We start from the raw sequence: 21,839 nt of genomic DNA on the forward strand, positions 1-21,839 counted from the left end.
CACAATGTCTTCTACTCCGTGGCCTTTCTTATGGAAGTTTTGGCACACACCAGAGATTTGGAAAACGATACGCCTGTTTGGAGGAGGCCTGAATAGCTGTTAGAACCATCAACTACCCTTCGCTCTAGAGACTGCCTTGCTGAAGCTCCAATATCCAGCGCAGCTGCCTGGGGACAGCAGCTCTTGCTAAAACGCTGCATTGCCAATTGCTGCTCTAATGACAGTGAGCAACTGAGCACTCCAGGACAACACAAATCTGAAACTCCAAACACAGACCTAACTCACAGTAGAGTTGCCATAATTCTTTCTACTTTCACATTGAATTAAAGCTCTTGGTCTTGGTCTGGTCACAAAACCACTGCTATCTGTGGAAAAACTCCCCTTGAGTATGCTCAGGACCCCTGCCCATATTTACAAGGTCATATCCTACATGACATATCCTATAGCGCTCCCACTAACAACTCTGCTCCTCTTCCTCCCTACGCAGTCTCTCGCTCCCTCTGCTCCTCCGTGCCTTCCATCTGCCATTCTCGTGCGCCTCCAGTCCATTTCCAAGCTGAGCCCTATGCCAGGCTGCCCTCTGGGCTACGACCTCTCTCCATGAGGGCTTTCATAGCAATGTCACATCTCACACAATTTGGGGTAACACTCAAATTCAATGGGAGCAAAGCTGACCCATATCACTGGGTGTTTCTTGCCAAGTCTTTTCCCTCCTCTGCTCCAAATCCTGCCTCTCTGAATAATCTCATCCATCCAACCTGTGTTTAGCATTTGTAACTTTGCTCCCTTTTCTTCCTTAGCTCTTGTCCTACATTTTGCATTTGATAATTTTGCCATACCTAGAATGAAAGCTCCTAAAGAAGCCCACAAGCCTGCTAGGTTTTTTTTTTTCCCTTGTCTATAAAATGGTGCATTATTTAAACAGCTTCCTGTAACGAAGGAAAGAGATAATCGGTTCACAACGCTAGATGTATAGAAGGAGAGGGTGTGCACATTAGGAAGAGTGCACTGGTTTAGTCAATTTGAATAGCTAACTAAGAAATAAAATATTTCTTTTTCAGAACACTGACTGCATACAATGCAAAAAGACTCTGTTACGGATTTAAAAAAAAAGGTAAGAAGAAATACCAAGGTTAATAGTAGCCGTGATATCCTTTGGCCTGGGAATTTCAGCTCAGCTCTGTTTCTCAGTTCAGCACAGTCACAAGGCAACACTTCAATTATAATCCTCTGGGGACTGCAAAAGAAAAAATGTAACGTTCAAATCAACTGATTTCCAAGGTCACATGTTTGTAATCAGGGCAGGAGGGAACCAAGCAGCCTTATAAAACTTACAAAATAAGTGCAAATCATGAAGCACAGCAAAGGCTCACAAGTAGTACGTGAACACCGGCTTTATTTGTTGATCTCTATGGTGGGTAGCTCCATTGAATGCAGTAAGAGAAATCAGGCTGTGGGTTGCAAGGGCAGATAATTTAGACTGGAAAGCTGACACTGGACCACATGGAAAATCAAGCAGCTTGGACTGCAGACAAGCTTTGGGTAGGGGGTGAAGGAACAGCTATTTCAAGAACCACTATTGGGCACAAAACAGCATTCTGCAAAGGAGTGGTAATAACGCACATGAAACACACTGATGGCCTCAACACGGTCAGAAAACGCTCAATAGACTTCCTCTGTAAAAAAAATAAAACAAAATAAAAACAGATTTCAAGCGATTTTATCCATCACAAATGAAAAATGAAACAGAAAAACCTCCAGCATGTGGGCGCATATCACAAATGTGAGAACAGAGCCTCCTAGCAATGCGTTTCAAGAGATCTGGTCCTTGGCAAAAATTCCAGAATGAAAAACATTTTAGACAGGTTATCTCCTTGCCTGTCTATGTGTTGCAAAGTCACCAATAATTGCAAAACTTTTAAGCAATCTTCTCTGCTGCTTTTATGTYGCCATAATTACATGTAGGTTGCACAGAACTGAATGGTATCTGGTATCATTATCCTAACATATGCAACTACCCATCCAGACATTTATACTATGCCTATCATAGTGGGGAGGGATTATGAATATGAACACACATGGCAAACAATACTGTTAACGCTTCCCATTTTGGCTGGTAACACTCTGTTACTGCAGTCCACAGGCAGGTGCTGTCATTTCTGACAAGCCTGTTGGGTACCAGTGACAGGAATCTGTCAGATCCTGCCCACACACAGGCCATGTCCCACACGGCATGCTGACCTCCTCAGAAGTATTTTAATTTTAAAATTCTACCATCAAATGTTACAAATATCAACTGACAACATATAACGTATTACGGAAAAATTSTAAGACATAATGGTCAAGACAGTACAAGAGGAAAATCTCCCCCCAGAGGAGGCAGCTGCCGTGCTGGGGCACATGCTACGTTTGACCTGGGAAATGGGCTGGACCCCTGTCTGCACCTGAGACAGGCTTGGTCCCTCGAGCAAGGCAAGAGGCAACAGCACCTCGAGGCTTCCTTTCTCACTCTGTGTCGAGAACTACTTATTCCAGCTTCCTGTCTACTCTATTAGAGGCACAAAGTTACGGATGGACAACCAGTTATGTTTCCTTGGTGGACAGTAAAACTGAGAAGAGCCCTTACACATCTAGTCACAGCAGTCCAGGCTGCTGCTTCTCCTTTGCAAGAGGTGACCAGGCCCACAGCAGAGTGGTAAAACTGAGCAAGTGCTTAGGATCTAGGCACTTCAGTGAAAACTCCAACAGCTGCAACTGGCAGGGAAGGTAGCTATACAGTAAGCATACAGACTTTTGCACTGAAGTGCTCAAGACAGACACCCTGCTGTGAGTCAGCAGGAAAAGAACGGACTAAATAGATAGAAACAACTTCAACCACACAAATACACTTGGGGAAGTCCTTCTGCAGCGCTCTAAGTGCTGGGGTTCGATAAGTTAAGTAACGAGACAATTCTACCATTGCTTCTTTAAGAAAAAGATTAAGAGCTCTCCAAGATGATGATTTTTTGCTTTTGGAAATTGTATTAAGACCAGCACAGAAATTGTGTTAGCAAAGAAGTGAATCATGAACACCAACAAAATGATTCACCAGTCCCTCGCTAGGAAGTGATATCATCACACATCACCTCCATGAGAATGGCAGAAGAGAAGCTTTGTTTCACAAGACAGGGAAGTGCTGTACTCTCCAAAATACAAGTATTAAATTTGCAGGTGTTCATGAAAAACGAGACGGGGTAAATTACTGGTGCCCTGGGTAGTGAATCAGATGCCCCATGTGGTGAGTGAGAGCATGAACACACAAACTCCAATACTTACAAGCACTGCTGAAGAACACCAAAATATTCCCAATTTGGATTTGGATAAGTTGCAAACTCTGGATACATCTTACAGTTTTTCCATTCCAAACAGATTCTTCTCCACCATCCCAAGTCAATCCATCAGTCCTCACTTTATCCTTCTAGCCACAGTAAAAACAATAAAATCCTTTCTTGCTCTCTGCTTAGAGACTCTTAGGAGCCAAGTGTTACACTGACTTTTACACTGCAGATCACATCAAGGAGAAGTTGAGTGTGTGTATGTGGCAGCTGTGGAGGAAGGCAGAAAGGGATTATCAGGTTTCAGAATGTATGCTGCACTTTGTCTTCAGGGGTGACACACTGCATAACTTAAAACCGTGCATGGTATAGGGCACCACCATTCTCTCTGCAGTTATTCTGGGTGGCATCAGCTTGCCAGCAACTCCAAGCGCTCAGGATGCTGCGCTCTGCCATGCCGTGTGATTAACGATGGGCCCCTTGCAAAGCAGGCAGCAGTAGGCTTGCAGCTAGATCGCTGCTGAACTGCTGATGACAAGCTGACATTGCTCAGACTGACTGCACTATTCTTTCTGCAGATCTTATTCCTGGTCCTCAGTTTGTCCTGTGTGTCAGGATGTCAAAGTACTACCCCCTAGCTCTCCTGGTAGGGTTGCTTCTCCCTCACTCCTGCCCTTCCTTTCAGAAACCTTCTGCTTACTGCATCTAACTGGCCCAAGTATTTGAAATTCAACAGAAACAACCCTGCTTTCCTCCCAAACTTTCTGCTCAGCCATCCCAGGGACAGCTTGGTTCTAAGCAACTTCCACATAAAAGCAGCAAATTTTTGTACCACTCATTTTCTGCAGAACTCCCTTAATTCTCTGCAGGTAATTCTCCGGTGGTCTTGCTGCTACACAGTTCCGCTGGCCTACAGAACACCAGAGGCTAATTGGCTTTAGAAACAGCCACAGAGCAACAGGCACCTCTAAGCAACACTAGTGAAGTCACTCTAAAAAGAACAAGTCCAGTTCCATGGAAAATGAAATCGGCTTGGTTTTATTCTGCTATTGCTCTTAAACTCCTCCAGAATCTGGATGTTTAATGCAACTCCTGTCTTTGACTCCAGCAACCTCTAGTCCCTGAAGACTGCTGTAGCTGCACAGGCACTGGACTCAGAACTCATCAGCTCAGAGATTTCAGGCACACTTGGTGCCAGACAGAGCAAAGCAGAACTTCTCATGCAATCCATCCGCTTTACAGCACCCGGCAAAGGCAGCAGGCTACCCATCAGCCTTCCAACTCAACTCTCAAAGTCACATCCAATCCAACAAGAAGAGTGAAACGAGAGCTGCCTTCCTGCACTACAGCTGCACGTACAGGCTCAGGCACGGTGACAGGCAGCTGCCAGCCCAAGGAGCCTAAGCTAAAAGGACAGAGGGGTCAAATAGAGGAGACAGGAAACATGTCTCTCCTCACACACGCAGATGGGGAACTTGATTGCGTGATTTCTCTGCATGGTAGGGCACAAGGAAGAATATATTCTTAATATAACTTCAGTGCTGTGGTCTATTTAGACAAGATCACAGAGGAACTCCACCAGGAGTCGTAAATGGAAAAGCTGCTTCCAAAGCACTGGATCTAAACTTCCACAGATGACACTTATTTCACGTAAATGTAACCCCATCAATTTTCACAGTTATTTCAGACATACTTAAAGAACAAAATGAAAAAAAAAGAAAAAAGAAAAAAATCAGTTTGACTTAGAAAAAACATCTGGAGTTAACACAAATAACATTCTAGCAAATATTTTACGGTACATTTCACTCTGATGAACATATTCCCTCATCCAAGTTATTTCTACGTTCTAATACTATCACCTAAATTGTTGGACTCACCTCTCTAAAAATTATCGAGTATCATCCATTAATGACACCACATTACAGTGTTTCTATCCAAACAGTTTCCTTGCTGTGCATAGGCAGCACTCCCTTAAAGTCTGTCCCAGACTGAGCAGACAGGACTATACCACAGATACCAACTTTATCTCAATTACTCAGAAAAGTGAATGGTTAATTTCTTCTATGTAGTATAAAACCTCATGTACCACAGGAACAGAAGTGTAAAGGCCACATAGTGCTTTCACTTTATGTGTGCATCTTCCAATGATGTCAACTGGATTTCTGATTCTCAATCAGTACACTTTCTGCCAGGAAGTATTTTCAAACATATCCCATCAGCTCAYGCCTATGTTCTGACAAAATTCTACATCCCTCTGCATCATCCATATTTGTACTAAATGCCATCAGAGGGGAAAAAATAGAAAAAAGAGCTAATATAAGTAAAATTTACTTGTACTTCCAGTTTCTGGAAGCTCTTTGAAAAGTGAAAGCATTTTCAAGTGTTGGCCTCAAAAAAGGTATTTTCTGCTGTCAGGAGTTTGAATATGATGACTCCATTTCTAAGCATAAGGACRGCTGATAACCTGATGACCAGGTTACCACAGCCTGAGAACTTCAAGACATGAAGGCGGCTTAAGCTAACAGAGCAAGAGAGGAGAGCTCCTAGAGCTAGTCCTGAAACTCCTGTTGAGGAGTCCTGTCAACTCCTAGTTGAGGAGTGACAGTGTCAATCTACAGCAACCATACTGGCTGCAATAGTCTCCTTATACTCTAGCTGCTAAATTGGTTTTGTTCCAAGACATGGATCAAAATATTGCAAGTAAAACAGTGCGTTGAGTAGAGCAGAAGAAAAGTAATTTCCAACTTGTGCTTCTCATGAAGTTTTCAAATTCTGCATAAATTCTAACCAATTTTATTATTTTAGTTACTTGCAAGTATCTTTACACATAAAGAACCTATTTCTTTTCATCCACTCCTTTTTACCTTTCCCTTGAAGTAAAATAGCTCAGAGATTCACATGTAAAGATTGAGATGAGATAACAGAAAWTAAAGATTGTTTCAACTGGTTTTGTATACAAAATAAAAACCTAATTACAAACCAGATAATGGGTTGACTCTGCCTCGAGTTACTTTAGGGACCAGCTCCCTAGATTCCAGGGCTTAACGTAGATTTGCTCTCTCTGTGACAAATCAACTCAGTCAAATTAGCCGAGCTGTGCTAAATAGTCTGACAACTAAATATTGAGTTTGTCTTTATAAATCACTTAAAAGTCAAAGGCCACAATCTGCACACAGAGCTACCTTACTTCAAGCCCCAGTACAAGGATCTATCATTCACTGGGCCAGATTCTGCTCTCATTTGCACTAATGCAAATCCACATCATTTCCTCTACCATTGGTGCAGTTGATGGGTACTGTATCATGCATGGGAGCAGAATACGGCGGCGTCATTTTTCCACTGGGGGTTACCAGTTACAGGTAACTGACGTGACCAGTTACTCATTGCGCCTGTTCCACAGGCGGATTGGAGGGTTTCCTCTCTGCTGCACAGGCTGCTTACTCCACTTGCTCTCCTTGCAGCTCCCAAGGACAGGGGAGCTCTATCACATCCCTCCAAGGCCTTTATTTTAAATGGATCTTGTTTCACAGACAGACCACAGCAGGTTACTTATCCCCCTTAATTCATCTGATTTACAAGAAGCACTCCAGCTGGGTAACACTAAAGACAAAATTGTTTCTACAGTATATTTACACACAATAAAATGAATCAATCAAGCAAACAAAGTGTACAAAATGTGCCCTAGTATTAACTAAGACCAGAAAAAAAAATCTCTCTCTCCAGTACTTTCAGTGCTTATAAATATATACTTATGTCATAAGTAACCTAGAGCTTCCAGCAATTACTTAGTTCTCAAAGCTTTGAGCCAAGTTTTCTCCGAGATATTTATTCACTGAGGCTCACGGGAGGTAAAAGAAAACCGATCTTCAATCCTGTTTCCTCAGCATGAAAGCAAAGTTTCCTCAGTCACCCTGACTGACCAGCTCACCAAGCTGAACTTTGCCTGGACTCCCTTTATTTACTGTGCATTTGAGTCACTACCGCACTGCCAGGCATGGTGGCACTCTCTGCCCAACACCTGGTCAGCAGAGAACAAGCAGAGGGACATGGGGAACTGCCTGCTGAGGAAGTGAGTGCTCTGCTGACAGTGAAAGAGCGATTAAAACACAGGCGAGAGCACACAGAGCACAGAAATGCTCTTTCTGTCCCACGTGCCCATATCAACCGGGTTAGGAGTTACCATTGGGCTAAAACTCTTCAGATATTGTGTTTAGGTATTCGTATCCAATATTTAGTGCCTTTATTTTCTTCTGGTACCATAATAAAGCTGTTCCCAGTTAAAAAAATAGGGCTGTTCATGACCATGATGAGGTATGTCAAGAGGCAGAGCCTGCAGAGCGCGGCGCATAACACACAGACTGTGCCGGCCAAACAAGCTCACGTTCCTCCCATGGTCCGACCTCGGATGGGACTCACCTCCCAGCCCACGCAGCAGCACTCAGCAGGATGACGTGTCCAACTGCGGATGCAGTTCTCTGCCCTGTTGCACTGGAAGATCAATGTCCAGATCACCAGAGAAACAAGCTTTCTCAAAACCTTCCCTTGCCTAAAAGGGAATACTAATTTATTACACAGATAAAAAACAAAGTAAATCACCCAAACTTGACTACTGATAAGGCCAAAAAGGGCCCTCTTCTGCCACCCTTCCACTGAATGCTAATTTCACTGGGGAGAAAAACTTAACAGTAGTTTGTGATGCAAATTCATATGTGCTTTTTATTCCCCTAGGACCATGCACTCAAGCAAAAGACTGACACTCTTTTGTTTTGTTTTCTCCTCCTCTAGTGGAAGACATTAAGAACTGGGCTTTAATTCCCTGGTAAAGCCGGAAAACAATAGGGTGCAGATTCCTGAACCTCATTATGATTAAAGAGAAGTAACTCTAGAAGAACAGAGAAGGGCTTCAAATACTCATGTTCCAACTGCATACAGTCAGTCACCAACAGCACACCCAGTCACTGTTTTCAGAGGGGAGTTATCATCTCAGCAAAGCAGCAACTCAATTCTGCATATTCAACATTGAGATTTTCAGACAAATACTATGGTAAAAATGCACCAAACTTACAAAAGAACTCTTAAGTGCTTGGAAACAACAGCTGTATGGCTGCTTAGGCAATCTTCCTTGTACCTTCTTGTATAAGGAATCAGTTGCAGAACACTATCACATCCTGCTTCCCTACTATGCAGCATCCCATCAGCTTCAAACTTTTCTATTTGGTCTCAAGAAATCACGTGCAGATATGACATAAATATGATTTATATATGTATATTTATATTCAGCCTACAACAGTATTCATTTTGCATTCAATTTTAACATCGTATATACAAATACACAACTCTGGAAAATCTGGTACATATGTAAAAGGAGATTTTTTATAAAGCCCTAAGTATTTCCCACAGTTACAGGGCTCCTCTTCTTAGAGGTGCCTTTTCTTCCCCACTACACACAGGAGCAGCAAGCTAGAGGAGATGATCCAACTTCCCCAAAGTAACATCAACATAAATTAAGACCAAAAGGTCACATGAACGCTGTCCTCCAGCTGCACACCTGGAAGAACTCACTCTAATACTCTATACAAGACTAACATTTTTAGCTGCAACTCACAAGTCTTCAGAAGTACACCCCACACAAGCAGACAACAAAAGAGATCCCCAGAGAATGTGCTAGACGAAAAAGGGAGCATGCACAAAGCTACTCAGCCATTTTGTAGGCTAAGAGGCTGTCTGCATCCTCTTCCAATGTTATAAATATTACTGTATATATAAAAATACAGTCACAGGGCTGCCATGAGTTGCATATGAACAATTCTGCACAACCAACGTCAGCTCCTGGCATGTATAAGGCCCTTGCCCATGCAGGCCTCTTTGCAGGATTAGGACTGTAAGCTGTGATACATAAATGCTGGTATAATGTGTTTACATAATATGTAAATAGATAGAGAAAAGTACATTCACACCAACTACTGGGAAAAGAAAACAAATCATTTTTCTACTGCTAAAAGTACTGAATCATTTACCATCTGTTTTGGGAGAAAAAAGACACAATCCAATTCAGCTAAGAAGAAAATCCTGTCTAAAAAAAGTAATCACATGCTAAATCCCCCTAAGTTCAATTTCCACTCATCTTAACATGGAGACATGACAGTTTTCTTTTCCTAAGGAGAGGGAGAAAAAAAAAAAAAAAAAAAAAAAAAAAAACTTGAACGATGTGAAGCTTGTTGGGCCCTGATCCTACAAGCTCTAGATACTTAGCTATGGGGGTAGTGAAAGCTATTTCTCAGGGAAAAGTTGAGTCTATGCATCAGGTTCTGCTGGAATACATCCCAATCTTCTAAGAAAAATCTGACATGCATTTGCTATCATGCTGTGAAATGCAAAAGTAAAATCTAGATATTGAACTTGTGAACTAATTTGTCTTTCCTGGCAACATGTGCTTTTTAACTCTAACACAAGAAAATACTATGTATATGTACCTTAGCATAGCACAGAAGTGGCATGTTTTTGAGAGTATATTATTACAATTGAAAAAGGACATTTGGTCATGTAAACACAGTACCTCGGCACACACAATGAAGTTCACGCTTACAGCTGTGGCAAACATTTGTCATTTCCATTTCCTCAAGTTATAGCGACTTTTCACTTTGTCCTCAGATAACACACCATTAAAAAGTATTTCTTCATTTTAAAAGTAACTTAAATTTTTTTGCATCATCATTTCAATACACTCTTTAAAATCCAGTCTATATATAGAATTGATTTTCCACATGGCTTTGTTCTGCTTCACAGTTGTTCGTTCCTAAAATGCACGTTATGGATCTGAACTGCTCTGTTTCCTCTTTTTGTCATTCTTTGCACATTCAATTATCACCTCACATTACAGGCTTTTTCTCCGGAGCATCTTCCTAACTTCATTCACCCTCACATCTCTTGCTTCTCTTTTTCCTCTTCATTTCCATCTACTAACTAAATTCTTACACTTTCTAATTGCTGCTCTTGAATTTTAATAATTTCTGTCTTAGAATTTGTCAAATCCTGGTTGGTAATCACAAACTGAAAGAGACATCAATATCACTGTGTGGGTGGCTGCAATGGTCCTGTGAGTCCTGGCCCTCCTCCTTTGCCTCCCCCAGTCCAACTCTCCCTCGCTCTAACACTTCCATCTATTTCCCTCCTCCTCCCCAAAGCCTTAAGGAGTTTGACACGGGCCTTTTACCTATATGACAGAGAAGGAGCTTAGTGGAAAACTGGTCAATTGATCTAAATACTCAAAACATCAAAAGAAGCTTGACTGAATACTTCGCTCACTAAACTTTACAGCTAATTTGTTCTTCTCTTAAACACTCAACCTTTCCACAGGAAAAAAAAAAAAGAAAAAAAAAAAAGAAGGTCATATCCCTCAGTTATTCCTCAAAAGTGACTTTGGCTTACTCTTTCCTTCTTAAACTTTGCACTGTTGGTGAAACCAGTACAGATCTTTACTGGGATAAATTTGATCCCAAATCATAACAAATGAACAAAGCTCTTTCTCTTGCTAAAAATTGTTTTTAAAATAATACATTAAGAGTTCAGACATACAACAAAAATGCAATCAAATTCCTGTGGCTTCAAGAGTTCCTGCTTATCACCTAAATGACAACAGCACCCAGTCTTTGCTCGTGATTGCAAAACAGAAGGGCTTAGCTTAAAGACAGCCGGTCTGTCTTTGCACTTTGCAGCAAGGGAAGGCTGCGGTGAGCACCAAGCCAGTAACAGCAAGTCCAACCGCAGAGCAGTAACCCTTTAAGCCACAGAAACGGGGTTACTTTAGACTTTGCTAGTAACTTTGCCCAAAAGTTGCCGCACAACCACTACTTTGTGTGGCAAAAGCAGCTGCACAGACACACACCTAACACTCTCCATGACCCCAGAGTTAATACATTACCTACCCACAAACTCTCATCGACTCCAACAGGAGYAGACTCACACCCTACATTTAGACAAAAGTGCTTATACGCTGCACATATCTTAAAAAGTAAATATTATACTAATTGATAATGTGAGCAACAGACATGCACTGAGAGAAATATAAAGCGCTCCTTAAGCAGGGAAAGCTTTCCTCATCACTGCCAGATGATGAAGGCTCTGTACAGAGCCTTGGTGCACTCAGTGGGCCCTTCCCCTCTGCCATATGAGCCAAACCTCCTCCATTTGAAAGTCAGCTGTTGAGGGGAGGGCTGAAGGCCAAGAGAGCCGCTTCCAGGCACAAATGACCTTGCAAGCTGTCCTCCATCCTCCGCTCCCTCACTGGGTGACCCAACAGGACCCTGGGGATTCTCCAGAACAGTAACAGCACAAGAGGCAAAGTGAAGCGGAGGTCGGCACTGATGTAACCAGGGCCAGCAGGGCTGACGGATCCAGCCGGCGGCAGCAGCAGCAAAGGAACAGAGCGGGCCCACAGGGAGGCGGCTTTGCGGAAGGCAGCCAGCCCCGCACGGAGCCGCGCTGGTGCGCGCGCCTCGCCAGCAGCCATGGGCATCAGGGCCCCCGGAGCAGCACCCGGCGCAGCTCCCACCGGCAGTCCGCGTCAGCCACCGAGCTGGGCTGCTCCTCCCACGCCGCGTGGCCGAAGCCCAGGAATCTCCCAAATAGGAGACAGACTCCTCATGCTAACAGCAACTGAGGCTAGAGCCAACTATGACTCTTATTTCGCACCAGTTACCTCAGGACATAGATTCAAGCTTTCCCAACAGGTAGTATCACCATTTAAATTAACAGTAACTGGTGGCCATAAAAGTCTGCTTATAGTAAATGGCTTCTATGCATTTTACTGCTTCTTAATGCATTTTTGTAAACTAAGTATCAGATGATTTTAATACAACTGGAGACAGGCAAAGAAGAAATCACAAGTAAACATGTCACTTATTTAAAACATGTCTTTTCTGCTAGCAATTAAAACACTAGAAGTGGTATTTCAAAATATGGTGTTCAGTAAATTAAAAGATTAACTAAATTAATTGGTTCTTTCCATTTGTTTCTAATTATATTCTTCACAAAATAGTATCCACATGCATTCTGGCCGATCTTTTATTTTGAAAATTATGCCAGTAATGTGAGTTATAATAGAAAGGATAATATCCCTTCCGTGCATAATACAGCTGAGTACATGGAATTTTCAGAATATTTATTACAGGTTCAATTTGGCTGTGGGTTTCTCTAACTTCAGTAATTAAGAAAAAAATTGTTTTAGCTTTCTGCCTGAACCAGAGCACATGTGCTATAGACAATTCAACAATATTCTTGAATACTTTTTTACGCTTTGAGATTTCAATGTTCTGAGTAAGTTAATTAGGTTACCTTTAGAAAGCATAAAAGATGCATGAAAAAAATGAAAATGTCAAGTAATAACTCCTTCTCCAACTACTAGGGAATTTCTCACTAACCAGTCTCTCCTGTGGAAGCCTAAACCTGGAGAAAGTACCAAAAAGCAGGTTTAGCAGCTCCACAGCTGCTGCGGGTAAAGGCAACACCACAAACACTTCTGGCCACAGACGGAGGCAGCACAGTTTCTGACCACACTGGTAAATGGTTCCTTCTTCATCCCCACTATTGGTCCTAGACAGAGTTCAGGAGGGATAAGGGCGTGACGAACCCATGGCACCCATCACCAGTCTATCTAACCTGGGTGGAATTGGAGACATCAGCGGGGATCTGACTTGCACCAATRGAAAGCACGGAACTGGCAGAGCTGAATGCTGAAGATCAGAATGCAGCTCGTTATCTCTGCAAATTCACGCATGGCGAGTATTGCTGCACAGCTCTCCCTGCTCTGAGTCACTCCAGCTCCTGCTCTAGGCTGTTCAGCGGCAAACTGTCAATAAAATTCATTAATGATGTGCTTTATATAGAAATAGTGCATTTAACTGAGAGGCTACAACAAATGAAGAGTGCAGCAAGGGGTGAWTTACGTGCTTAATGGAATACAGGATGTATGTCAGTAAAGAAATGGTAAAGGTGGGTGGGAGTCTTAATGCTACATAGAGCTATTTGAAGTTTGGCAYATGAACCTAATTCCCCTTTTGATTTCGGTACAGTTATATCTACCATTTCTGTGTCTATCTACTGATATAAAAATTCTCTGATGAATAATTGATAACCAACTTTCTTTTGCGCAAGTCATTACTGGAGAGACAGCAAATATTACAGACATGTTGTTTGTCTTCTCTCTTTTAGTGCTCATCTTATCTGAATCATGTTTGGCTAGCATTCGCATCTATCTCCTTGATTGGTGGTAGCTATAAAAAAATCAGATACCCCTACGGAACTGGTGGCAGAAATAGAAAAAAAAAAAAAAAAAAAAAAAAAAAAAAGATATTTTGACATAGATTCTTACTTTTTTTATCCTGTGTAAACACACATCTGTAATTTTTGACATTTATATTGGAGGATGATTTCTGTATTGCTTGTCCAAGTTCTACACTGAAATATTCCAGCATCATGACACAACATTTAATTACAGCTAAGAACTCACCTTGTAAATAAGCAGTTGCCATTTTCACACATTCAAGACAGCTGCTTTGCCTGGTTGCTACTGGTAATTCTAATTTCTCAAACCACCAACAGTTAAATTAAGAGGTTCTTCAAAAGAATTCCTAGAAGAAAATAAAAATCACCAAGTGATATTTCACAAACTTGAGGGTAATTTATAACAGAAAACAGTGCTAGACAAAGAAGAGGTGGAAAGATGGAAAAACTGGCAATCCTACAGCAGAGTTCAAACAGTAAGAAGTATAGAAAGGAGAGGAGCAATAAAAAGAAAGCAGCTGTAACACATTCACTCCCCGCCCCCCTCCGGGGAGGGGAGAGGAAAGGGAGACCAAAACCTAAACCTGACCTAACACACACTGGTTTTATCATAAAACCACTGGGCTGAACTTTGATCATTGCATCACCAACACTAATCGGTATCAAGCCCAGTCAATTGACTGTAGCGTGATTTTTTTTTTTTTTTTTTTTTTTTTTGCCTCTAATGCACTCACTGTGGTTTGGGGCAGCTAAAAATGTGTAGTGGTTTTTTTTTCCCCCCAATTAAGAAAAACAAACAAATAGCAATTAATTCTTTTAGCTAAGCTGGACAGACTGGTTTTCTTTTGAAGTAGCTTCTTATATTACCTCATTGAAAAATGTGGGTTTAACTGAATCTTAGTGCCAAGGACATATCTTTGCACGTATCCGTTAGAAATGGAAATCAATACAGTAATGAAAAACATGAAGGATTGTAATATCATCAGTTATGGAAAATATAAACCTTATCACCAATGTAACATGACATGTAGAATGTTCCCATGAAGAACTTTTTGAGACCTTTCAAAATCTTAATCAAATAAACATCCTTGTACATAGAACGTGTGATTCATAGTTTACAGTTTATCCTAAATGGTCAAGTAATTCACCCAATATTACCTCACAAGTCAAGATCAGGCAGGGATCAAAATTCAGGATTCTGTTTTCCTACACTGATCTTTTCTAAAACTTTATGTTCCTCCAGCTCCCCAGTTGCCTCCGAGCGCCTAGCAATTCTATTCCCAGCAGTCAGTTCATTCTTGTGTGGCACATAGCTACCACCTGCAAGAATAAAACCTGATTCCTAAAGATAGAAATGGATAGTTTACACAATGATAATTTGCCATTATCATTGATAACTGCCTTGACAATTAAACCAATTTGTCCTGCRGAAGAGGACTAAATAGAAAAGATTGGACATAGAGCCTTCCAAATCCTTCGGCTTCTGAAAAAACTGCACGTCAATGAGGCCACGGGGGCGGGGCTGGCAACATCCTTGATAGCTCTGCGGTGCAGAAAGGGTCACAGGCCACTAAGTTTGATTGCATCTCACCTCAAATCAAACACATGTGCCCAGGTTAGGCAGACTTGTCCATACGAGGTCTGGAACACGCTCACCTTACCCTCAGCCAGTGCTCCAAACATCAGCACTGGAAAGAACTTGAAACCTCCATGTCTGCATGTGAAACAGCTGAAGATAGCAGAATTTTTTAGGTTTGGGTGTAATGCCAAGGGCCTCATGACAACATGGTTCAGGTCACCTCCCATTTCAGTGCAAAAGGGCAAGCCAGAGAGCAGCAACTGGAAGGAACATCATCCTTTATGAAGAGGAAGCAATAGTGCCATGATCTAAATTTACACTGTGTGCACTAAAATTATTTATGAAGAAGGAAGTTACTTATGGAAGCGGGAAGGAGGAGAAAAAAAGAAAGGTGGTGGTGGTTGTTTTTAGAAGGGGCTTTCAACTTCCCAATCTTTGTTTACAGTACCAGTGCCACCACAAGCCCAGAACATCTTTTTCCATTTCATGTATAATACGCAAGAATACTGTAAGGCTACATGTCTCTTACTCAATTCTTATCTTTACGGTGCAAGTTTGCCTTTGATCAAGGAAACGTCCTGGTTTATTTGTTTTCAAACTGAACCGCTGAAGATGGGGAGCTGCAGCTCCGGCACTTCCATCAAGGCAGGCTCGTCCCTCAGCTGCTTCTCTGACTCAGCCAGCGAGGCCCTGCTGTACAGCACTATTTAGGTGCACAATACCCACTCAGGATCAGAACGCGAGGGGCGATAGGAGCCTACATAATTCTGTGCTCAGAGCCTGGTTTTATTTAGCAAATCCCGGCATTAAGAGATTAACTTGTGACTCCAGACACACTCAGAGAGCTCCTGCTGCACCGCCCCGGCAGGACGTGGGCTCAGGCCGGGGCCGGGGGGCAGCCGAGCCCGAGCCCGAGCCCCGCGGCGGCCCCGGGGACGGCGCCGGCCGGCGGCACGGAACCCCCCGGGCGGGCCGCGGCCCGGCCCGACCCCGCGCCCGGCCTCACGCACCCGCGGGAGCCGCCCCTGCGCCCTCCCCGCACGCGCTCTGCGGGAAAGGGCCGCGAGGCTCCCGGCCCGCCAGCCGGCCCCCCTTCCTTGCCCTCCTTTCCTTTCCTTGCCCTCCTTTCCTTTCCCTTTCCTTTCCCTYTCCTTTCCCTGCCCTTCCCTCTCCTCCCCGCGGCGCCGCTGCCCCGCCCGCCGCCGACGCACCACTAAGATGGCGGCGCCTCCCGCCTAGCAGCAACGGCCCGCGCATCCCCCTCACCGCCGCGGGGCCCGCCGGGAGCTGTAGTCCCACGCCGCCCCCGCCCGCCACAGCCGCCGGCGCGCAGGACTACGAGTCCCGCGGTGCTCGGGGGCGCGGAGGCGCATGCGCGGCGAGGCGCCGCGGGGGGCGGCGGGCGGCGCTGGGGAGCGCCTGGCGCGGGCCGGGCCGGGCCGGGCGGCGGGAGCGGCCGCCATGCCCCGGGACAACGTGGCCTCGCTGATCCAGCGGGTGGCGCGGCAGGCGCGCCTCACCTTCCGCAGCCCCGCGGCGCCCGCCTCCGGCGAGGATCTGCACCGCCTGCGGCAGCTGCTGGACGAGGTGCGCGCCGAGGACCTGCACCTGGCGCCGCGGGGGCCGGCGCCCGTGTCGGCGGGCGGCGCGAGCGCGCGGGCCGGCGCGGTGCCGCCCGTGAGCTACATGCACATCTGCGAGACGGAGAGCTTCAGCATGGGCGTGTTCCTGCTGCGCGGCGGGGCCTGCATCCCGCTGCACGACCACCCGGGCATGAACGGCATGCTCAAGGTGCTCTACGGCACGCTGCGCATCGCCTGCCTCGACACGCTGCCCGCCGCCGCCGCCGCGCCGCCCCCCGCCGCCGCCGCCGCCGCGGGGCCGTGGCAGCGCGCGCTGCTCCGCTCGCGGCAGCTCTACACGCGCGCCTCGCCGCCCTGCCTGCTCGCGCCGCACACCGACAACCTGCACCAGATCGACGCCGTGGACGGGCCCGCCGCCTTCCTCGACATCCTGGCGCCGCCCTACGACCCCGAGCACGGCCGGGACTGCCACTACTACCGGCTGCTGGAGCCGCCGGCCGCCGAGCCGCCCGCGCTGCCGCGCGAGGTCTGGCTGCTCGAGACGCCGCAGGCCAGCGACTTCTGGTGCGGCGGGGAGCCCTACCCGGGGCCGCGCGTGAGCCCCTGAGCGCGGCCCTGCCGGGCGCCGGGGCTCCCCGCAGCCCCCCGCCTCCTTTTTCCTTGCCCWCCTGCATGGCGGTTTTTCTTTTTTGATTATTATTATTATTATTATTTCCTTTCCTGTTGTTGCGGCTTTGCTCCGTCACCGAGCTGCAGCCAGCGCCCCGGCTGCGGCTGTCCGCAGGGCTCCGCCGCGTCCCCTGCCCCGGCCGCACATCTCCTGCGCCCGCCGCGTGCGGCCCGCATTGCTCTGGCCTCCCTGCGCCGCCGCCGGCCCCTCTGCATTTGGGGCAGCAAAGCAGCCGAGTGTATTTATTTGCCTTGGACTGATGTGACGCGACGGAGGAGCAGCCGGCAGCGCTGGGAATCGTCCGCTCAGCTGAGCGTTTGAAAGACATCCAGCACCGTGTGTAAATAGTTAAAGCCGCTCTTTAGTTTTGGGGGAGGGCTGCTGAACTCAAGCTGAGAGAATAAATGCAATAAGAAATCTTCAGGGTCGTCTTGCATGCCAGAGGTAGCATCTCCTGCGCCCGCTCCCCCAGCAGGACCCTCCGGTGCCGCCCGCGGATGCGGGAGAGGAGCGTGCGGACGCCCGGCCTGCAGGCAACGGAGCCCAGYGAGAAGGACTGTTCTGCCTTCATCATTGCGGGACTTTGTCTCTAGAGTGAGCATCAATGAGAGCTGTGCTCAACTAGCAAAAAAAAAAAAAACAAAACAAACAAACCAACTCATGAGCCAGGAAATGCGGCTAGAATAAACACCAGTGATTCCTGGGGTTGGAGTTGAGTAAATTTAAGGTCATTCCCTCTGTAAAGGGACAATGTCAGGTTCAGAGTTACTTTTTTAAGAGTTCCTAAAAGTGTTACATGGCATAAGATCTCACTATTATATCTAACAATAATTAGAGCTAATTCTATGCATATTTCCTTCCATGAGGAGGAGACTAGTCAGCTGCTAATTAATCTTGCTTGGAAGTTCTCAYGCAGCAGTGGCTGAACATGGGGGGAACCGTGGGCATCTGGCAGCAGCGTACCTGCTCTTGTTCCATGGGAGCTGCTCAGGAGGTACCCTGTGTTTGTAAAACCAGTCTACGTAGTGAGGCACATGCCCGAGGTGCAGATAACGTTTGACCTGATATCTTCTCTAAAATACAGTCTGTGTTTTTATACAGACCAGTAAACACTTTAGGGCTTTTGAAGCCTTGTGATTTCCCTCTTTATACTATTTATAAAAGATTACTTTTTCATAAGGCTTTTAAATAAACACAGTGTAGAAAAACACAGTGAATGTTGCCTTGCTCCAGTGTAAACAGTCTCGCGATACAGTTTGTCCATGATGGGGGGTGCGATCTTTCTAGCAAGGCAGGAACTTTTTCTATGGGTGAACTTTTCCATGCAGAGAATGGTGGTGTTATGTGCCCACTTACATTAATACATATTTTATAGTAGAAACCCACGCTAGGGCAGCCTTGACCCTCTTGGTCTCGCTGTAGGAATTTGAATAGAAAAATACAACTTACCAGCTTCCTAAGGGATGTACCAACCTGCTCCAGAAATCATTCCACAACAGGCTTTACTTTTTCTTTGCTCTGGGTATTTATAAAAGCAGACTTGTTTTTCCTGTACAGTTGCTTGTATGTGTGGATTTTTAAATGATTGTGATATGGCATTGCTTTTTTTTTTTTTTTTTTTCCCTGCAAAAGAATGAATGTAAAATATCATCACCATTATGCACGCACATATTAATTCCTTTCCAGGGAAGAATTGCTGGAAATTATTTCAGGCAATTTCCATTTATTCTTAGAGCACTTGAAAGTGTTTGGTATTTCTACAGCTGGCCTACCTGTTTTTCCTGGAATTCCCCTGCAGCTGAGCGCTGGCTGATGTGCAGCAGTCGCCACTGAACGGAGTTGTTAACTAACGCAGCGCCCTAGTGTCTTGCAGCATCTGCTTCTAACTCTCCTAGACAATAACGAAGAGCGTCATCTTTTTTCTTTTTTTTTTATTTTTCCAGAAGTCCATATATAAAATAGCACGATGCTTACTGTATTGGAAAATAAATAACTGTAAAAGAGCTGTATTGGAAAAACAAACTGCAACAAAGACTATTTTTACCTATTCTGTTCTATCCTCCCCTTAGGTCTTTCTAAAATAATTTCTTTTTTAACTTTTCTCTGCGTGTAAAACCTAGTCAGGGTGTTCAATAGGATATGACTTTAATGCATCTTTCCATAGCAGACAGCATATAGACCCTTACACTGCGATGTTGTTAACAACCACAGCGAAACTTCCTTTTAATAAAAGTGTGAGCATCAAGTACTGAAGTCATGGTGCTGGGAAAAAGCTGCCAGAAAAATGTAAGATGCATTAAAGAGAAGCCTCCTTGTGCAGCTTTTCACTTACTCAGTAAGTGAAACTTACTTCATGTGTTCTGGATACCTGTTAAGCTGGAGGTTTAAATCTGTACTGCCGCTCCTTCTCTCTGCAGTTTGGTTATTGTGTTTTCACAACAGTGAAATTACTGTTACTGCTGAATTATAGAATAAATACAGAATATCTTACCAGTGGCCAGTCATTACTTTCCTTCACGTGTGTGAAGGAACCTCGAGCCCAGGAAGATAAAGAGAGYGAGTTTCTTTTGCAGGCAGCAGTTCAAGTGGTGCGGGTGGCCGTCGAAAAGCGATACTCAGAGCCGAGTGCTTAGCCTCTGTCTACCGAGCAGGCGAGATCTGGGCACGCGCCGTACTGCGACTTGGGAAGGTTGTAAAGAAAGGGCAGGGGTTTAAGACACGATGACACTCTTATATGATGTCAGGTTTTCTTGTAGCCCAGTGCTGGGCCTGGGCAGTTTCCTTACTCATTTTGACTTATTTGCAGTTCTGTATTGTCCATCTCTTGGCTTTAAGGCTGGGGGTTTCACCTTGCAGATGGGAGCTTGAAAAGAGAGAGCCACCCAAGACCACGCACTGCAGTAGCCGTAACGGGGGCTCTGCTCACGGTGCTTTGGCCTCCAGGAGCGCCTCAATGGCCGGCGCTGACCATGGAAGCGGCGTTTCCGTGGGGTTGTGTTGCAGGCTGCATGTGTATGCCCATGGAGCTCCCATGTGACATCTGTCTGGAAACCTCCTCCATCTCCAATAGTGGGGTGGTGAGGGAAGGGCTCTGGAGCTGCCTTGCTTGGGGTGACTCCGGCCATGTGGACGGCGTGGCGCCCAGCTTTGACATCCAGTTCCACATCCGATCCAAAGTGAGGTGCGGGGTTTCAATCTGTGCTGCTTGTCTTTTGCTCCAAAGGCCAGTGCCAATTTCAAAGTGGATTCCAAGAGAGAGAGAACGGGAGCTTCCAAGAGAGCRGGGAGCAGCTGTTGGGCCTTGCGCAGTGGGACCTGGCACAGCAGTAAGCAGAGCAGTAGGGGATCGGTGCACGCTGCTCTTGTCAGGCTCGTGCTGTGGCACCAACAGCACTGTTGATCCCACACCACTCACCTGTAGGCCGGGGATGGCCGTGGCCTCACAGCGGCAAGGCCATCCCGGGCCCTGCACCGGCAGCAGGGGCCCAAGCTCAGCCTGCCCATCACGCAGCGGTCCCGAAGGGCTCCTTCCTGGAGCAGGGCTCGGCCCGGCTCTTGAGCTCCGAGCATGCATCTCCAGGCACAAAACGAGCAGCTTTCCGGGCGGCCGCTCCGCAGGGAAGAGCCAGCTCTGCCCGAGCGCCAGGACTCGCTCTGGGGAGCTGCCCGGAGGCTGCTGCGGCCTCCGCGCACTGCGGAGCAAGCGAGAAAGAGCGAAAACCGCCCACCCGGCCCCGGCTCCGCGAGCGCGGCCCGCGCTGCGGGGGATGTCCGGCGCCCGCAGACGCCGCTTTCCGCTCACGGCAGCGAGGGGGCCGGACTGCCGCGAGCCCCCGCAAAGAAAGGTGTCCAAGTAGCATAATTAAGAATTTATTTGTCCTTTTTTTTTTTTATAAACGTTGTAAGCACCGAACCTATCGTCGAAAAGTTTATTTACAGAGTGGCCCGGCAGAATCCCTCTCCGCGGGAGCGCCGTTCGTGGCTGCGCGGCGCTACCGGCGCTGGCGGCGGAGCCGGCCCCGCGGGGCGCGTCCCGGCGCCGCAGGCAGCGCTCTGGGTCACCGAGAAGGGGAGAACAAACAAACAGACCAACCCAAACAGCGCGTACAAAAATATAGTCTCTAAAAAACCCCCCAATATTAATAGGCAGAAATGTACAGCCATACTTACTAAAACCTCGGGGAGGGAAAACTCCCCGCTCGGGGTGTCGCCGCCCCCGCCGTCGGAGCGGCCGGCGCAGGCACCCCCCACATGCAGCCGGGGCCCGGCTCCACACCACACAAGGCACCACGGACACCTCAGCACGACGGCACGGCACGGCACGGCACTGCATGCACCCTCCTCCCGCCGCGGCCCCTATGTACAGCCGCGGCCCCGCTCGGCGCTGCGCGGCCCGGCGGCCGGCCCGGGGC

The 21,839-nt window shown here is 46.4% G+C and overlaps 2 protein-coding genes and 1 long non-coding RNA gene across 10 annotated transcripts in view; 1 reads left to right on the plus strand and 2 right to left on the minus strand.

Annotated features, from left to right (window-relative positions):
• The window catches only part of LOC112950510, a 29,768-nt gene extending 13,942 nt beyond the window's left edge, over positions 1–15,826 (minus strand). For 5 of the 8 annotated variants that reach the window (XR_003250028.1, XR_003250023.1, XR_003250022.1 and 2 more), the window contains exons 1-4: positions 13,822–14,190; positions 7,731–7,860; positions 1,336–1,451; positions 1,129–1,237 (exon numbers count right to left, since the gene is read on the minus strand). This is a non-coding gene — a long non-coding RNA (uncharacterized LOC112950510). Of the gene's footprint in view, positions 1–1,128; positions 1,238–1,335; positions 1,452–7,730; positions 7,861–13,821; positions 14,191–14,753; positions 14,863–15,703 lie in introns of those variants that run through there. The other 3 variants (XR_003250026.1, XR_003250025.1, XR_003250024.1) reach the window with 3 other exon arrangements.
• Positions 15,827–16,635: 809 nt separating this feature from the next.
• ADO (2-aminoethanethiol dioxygenase) lies at positions 16,636–17,364 on the plus strand. Its single transcript, XM_026043067.1, has one exon. The coding sequence runs from the start codon at positions 16,636–16,638 to the stop codon at positions 17,362–17,364; it is 729 nt and encodes a 242-aa protein (XP_025898852.1).
• Positions 17,365–20,056: 2,692 nt separating this feature from the next.
• Positions 20,057–21,839, minus strand: part of EGR2 (early growth response 2) — a 3,121-nt gene continuing 1,338 nt past the window's right edge. The window contains exons 2-3 of the mRNA XM_026042996.1: positions 20,843–21,119; positions 20,057–20,107 (exon numbers count right to left, since the gene is read on the minus strand). Of these exons, the coding sequence (XP_025898781.1) occupies positions 20,057–20,107; positions 20,843–21,119 (328 nt within the window). The remainder of the gene's footprint in view (positions 20,108–20,842; positions 21,120–21,839) is intronic.

The sequence above is a fragment of the Nothoprocta perdicaria genome, unplaced genomic scaffold, assembly GCF_003342845.1.
Source record: "Nothoprocta perdicaria isolate Ctin4 unplaced genomic scaffold, notPer1 scaffold_32, whole genome shotgun sequence".
Lineage (NCBI taxonomy): Eukaryota > Metazoa > Chordata > Aves > Tinamiformes > Tinamidae > Nothoprocta > Nothoprocta perdicaria.